At 42.1% G+C, this 4,445-nt stretch overlaps 1 protein-coding gene across 2 annotated transcripts in view; it reads left to right on the top strand.

Annotated features, from left to right (window-relative positions):
• Window positions 1-1,166: 1,166 nt before the first annotated feature.
• Window positions 1,167-4,445, top strand: part of LOC109974414 (potential E3 ubiquitin-protein ligase ariadne-2-like) — a 5,580-nt gene continuing 2,301 nt past the window's right edge. The window contains exons 1-4 of one of the 2 annotated variants that reach the window (XM_020624595.1): window positions 1,172-1,426; window positions 1,568-1,668; window positions 2,084-2,239; window positions 2,377-3,855. In XM_020624595.1, coding sequence (XP_020480251.1) covers window positions 1,306-1,426; window positions 1,568-1,668; window positions 2,084-2,239; window positions 2,377-2,823 — 825 coding nt within the window. In that variant the 5' untranslated portion in view covers window positions 1,172-1,305 and the 3' untranslated portion in view covers window positions 2,824-3,855. Of the gene's footprint in view, window positions 1,427-1,567; window positions 1,669-2,083; window positions 2,240-2,376; window positions 3,856-4,445 lie in introns of those variants that run through there. The other variant, XM_020624596.1, reaches the window with a different exon arrangement.

Below are 4,445 nucleotides of genomic sequence, written 5' to 3'. Positions count from 1 at the left end.
CTGAGCAAAGGGTCTGAATACTTATGACCATGTGATATTTCAGTTGTTCTTTTTTAATAAATCTGCAAAAATGTCAAAAATTCTGTGTTTTTCTGTCAATATGGGGTGCTGTGTGTACATTAATGAGGAAAAAATGAACTTAAATGAATTTAGCATATGGCTGCAATATAACAGAGTGAAAATTTTAAGGGGGTCTGAATACTTTCCGTACCCAATGTATAAGCCTCCAAGTCTGAGCCCTCTTTGAACACCCCCCAGTCAGTGTGCTGGAAACAGTCCTGTAATGGTGAAGAAGCCTCCTCCGTCCACACCTTAACTGTTTTGGTGATTGGTTTTGTCCTGCAGATCAGAGGTTTATATGCTGGGATCAGCTCCACAGAGATGTGATCTGACATGCCCCGGTGTGGAGCAGCTATGGCCTTGTATGGTCCCGGGATATTGCAATAAACGTAAGCCAGGATGTTACTTTCAGTCTGATTTTTTTGTAACCACATGATCTGTGGTTTCAGTTTGTTATGTTTGGTTTATTATCACCCATGTGTTTTCCTGTAACTCTGGTGAAAGTGAAACCAGAGCAAACGGGATTCACCGACAGGCACAATAACACAGGTTCACGCCAGTTTTTCTAACCTGCTCCCAGGTGTCTGTGCGCGTTCAGGTGTTTTCATGATGCTGATGGTCTTTACAGACCATTCTTTATTTTGCCTTTAAATCGTGCATTTTTAAAATACTGTCATGAATGTGTTTTACACTGTGGTGTGAGGAAAATGTTTGACTAGTGTGTGATGTTTGGCCTGCATACACTCACCGGCCACTTTATTAGGTACACTTGTCCAACTGTGTGCAATTCGTTGCATCACTTCCACCTTAACAAAAATAAAGAGAAGCCCTGTAATATAATATAGTCTAATAGAACACCACCTTTAACTGTGACCTCAATAATAAACATATAATAAAATGTATAGATTTATGACAATTTCACCAAAAACTGAAACATTGTGAGCTTCATAAACACAGATGTTATGGGGAAACTGTTGCATTGAATTGCGCACAATTGTACAGGTGTACCTAATAAAGTGGCCGGGGAGCGTTACGCTCTTAATTTTTCTGAAATGGCACAACAGACCAACAGACAGGCCACAGAGAATGGCAAAAGCCCCTAGAATGCATTGTGGTGGCTGTAGGTGTGGCTTGGCTGCAGAGACAGTCACGTTGTTTTGCTTTTCCGTGCGCTGCAACGTGGATGTAAACACTAAAGTGAAACCGAAAAGCTCCTCTGCTCTAATACAAGGCTTCTGCTGGTTGATGTTATTCCACAGGAGACAGAGACACAAAACGGACTCAAACATGGAAACGACGCAGGAGAAGTGTTACGACCCTTTCGACTCCTCCCTTAGATTTGTGGATGAGGAGGATGTTTTAGATTGTAAGTAGGGGACTCAGTCAGTCTCTCACATTTTCCAAAGCAGAGTGAATTGTTATAGATGGATGTAAGCGATCCTACAGTTTTTAAATCTGTATAACACCGCGTTTGGTTGGAATGTGTCACGGTTTCTTTGTGTTTCAGTTCTGTGTGAGGGATTCAAGTCTCGAAGAGCCCTGATGTCCTGTGGCCACGCAGTGACCCCGATGTCTCTCACCAAGTGGTGTCGCACGTTATTGGACCAGGTATATGTTTCAAAATAAGCTGTTTTCACTAAAAATAGGGCAGCGAAAACGGATATAGGACAAGTTAGTAAAATAATGATGCGCAGCCAATTTGTGTAAGTATTCCGATTATTGACATGTGTAGCCTTTGTAATGTTTTATGGGAATGCAAATCTCTGGTGCTGTGAAAACCACACAACCTTCACCTGATCTTCACTCAGCGCCAAACCGATTACAGCGTGTTGTTAAATAACTGTATGCTGATGGATAAATAGTGAATGGTTAAGCGCTAGGCGCACAGCACCTGTGCACAATATGATGTTTAAATCTCATCCACATTTCTAGAACAGAGATCTTTGATAGTGACATCCTTACCAGACACAGCTGAACATGGCTGCCACTGATCAATGATTTCCTTTTCAATATTTGAATAAAGGGTGAAACCAGATTCGTCTGTGGCCTGATTGGTTGTGATGTGGAGTGGCCATATGCAGAGGTTCGTAAAATGGCCCTTTTGACCCCTGAAGAAACCAAGTACTTTGAAAAATCCATGGCCTCCAATCTTGCCAGGGCGATCTCTGGTGCCAAATTGGTAGGTACCTGTTGGAACTTTACTGTCTGCACTTGGAAACTGTAAATGAAACGGTGAGATAACAGACGCCCCCTCTTTCCCCACACCACAGTGTCCTGGATGCAAATCTTCTGTGGTGAGAGAGAATGAAACCACAGTGTCCTGGATGCAAATCTTCTCTGATGAGAGAGAATGAATTCAGCCTGTGTGTCCGCTGCACAGTGTGCACGGCCAACACACGACGGGCCTATGACTTCTGCTGGCAGTGCCTGAGGGAGTGGAAGGGTCCAGCTCCACGTTCAGACCGCTGTGGGAATGATGGCTGCTGCAACGAGTCACTGAAAACACTGGCAACTTGTCCAGACATCATCATTTGGTCTGTGACATGCCCCTCCATCCGCGCCTGCCCCACATGTGGCGCACTGCTGCAGCATGACAGCGCTACATGCAGATACGTCCACTGTCCCCGATGTAAGAAGAACTTCTGTTTTGTGTGTCTGAGGCTCACTCCTAAATGTTTGAATAGAAGCAGCAATCATTTCGGTCACTGCTCCACTGGGGTGGCCCCTAGACAGACCTCCATACCTGTATGGCGTAAGAAGTAATGTGACCACAACCTAACTGGGCGCGCTTCAAGCAGAGACATCTCTCTCTCTTACATATCGTCTTTATGATTTGTTTGTGAGAAAACATAATCAGATAATTGGTGATAGCCTAAATTACATATCTTAATCTATAGTCATGTTGTCACCTTTCCTTGTGTAACGTCAGATGTGTTGTTTGCTCTTTTTTCTGATTCCATGAAATTTAAGATACGAACATGCTATTAATGTGAAGGAATGGTTTCCGTTTCAGTGGATTTCTCTGTGACAAGTGTCAAGTCCAATCTGATTTTTTAGTTTAGTTTTGCAGTAGATAACTCTCCACACTCAGGATTATGATACTCTGTCATGAGACGGTTTAATACTAAGCGGATAGGATGGCAGCAAATTAGATTTAATGTCACACTATAATGCAATAAAAGTGATTTGAGGTTAATAAATAAAGTGGATTTCAGTAAAGTCAAAGTTTCCGTTATTGGGCTTTTTAAAATTCTCCCACAGATTTTTTTTTTACTTTAAATATCACTGAGCAAAGGCCTATACAGGCTTCATGCTCGTTTTAAGGTGGAGCAGAAAATCCCAGTAAGAAGCTTCGATATGCAGTCAGCAGCAAAACCACTTTTCAAAACAGAATTCAATTTCAATCATTTGGTTGTTTTCTGAAAACCCTGGAGGAATACAAGCTGCATGCATAACATTTAACAGTTGAGTCCTTGATACAGGTTTGCAGCTTTCTCTACATTAATAATATACAACATATTAATCAACTGCATTCAGTGATGTCATGTCCGGCCCGTGTGGATAATATTGTCTTGGATGGATATTTGATATTTCCCTCTGCAAAGTCACGGAAGGCATCAATAACTGTATTGATCACTAATCTGTCTCCTGGCCTGGTGAACTACAAAGATGATGTTTTAGTATCAGACTGATGTAAAAATCCAGAGGCCTTTAACAAAAAGCTGTACGGGAGATGAGAGGACAGATGTTACAACAGCAAACACACTTAAGTTCCTTTAAGTGATGCACATAAACACCACCTGCTTCACTAAAGATGATACAGGTTTGATTAAAGGTTTCAAACAAACCACTGTGTGTGTGTGTTTCCATCATGTCTAAAGATACTGAGGCTAAAGTCCTGCAGTCAGAGCCTCCACCTTCCTGCAGCCTGTTAGGATACTGTGGGCTTTTACCTGCAAATTCACAACAATGCAATAACAAAATACTACGGCAGGCTGCTCCATAAACAAGGCAATAAACTATAAGGGTGATCGATGACCTACCTGACCATTTCACAAGTCAAATGTCAAATACTTTCTATTTCTATATAGCCCAGACATTGGAAAACACTCAAAAATGAATATGTTCACACATGTGAGCTTCCTCTTTTGTTCTTTCATCAAACCATAATTATTATTATCACTCTCAACATCTATTTAAATGGACTGCATTATTTTTCACAGTGTGTTACACTGGCCAAAGCGCTTTACAGGAGATCATACACATTCACCCATTCATGACAACAGGCTGCCACACACCAGCGCTAGACAAGCCACCGGGAGCAATTCGGGGTTCAGTGTCTTGCTCACGGACACTTAAGCATGGGGGGAGACCGGGAGGCGGAC

This window comes from Monopterus albus, unplaced genomic scaffold, assembly GCF_001952655.1.
Source record: "Monopterus albus unplaced genomic scaffold, M_albus_1.0 scaffold333.1, whole genome shotgun sequence".
Lineage (NCBI taxonomy): Eukaryota > Metazoa > Chordata > Actinopteri > Synbranchiformes > Synbranchidae > Monopterus > Monopterus albus.
This window is presented reverse-complemented; position numbering and strand designations above follow the sequence as displayed.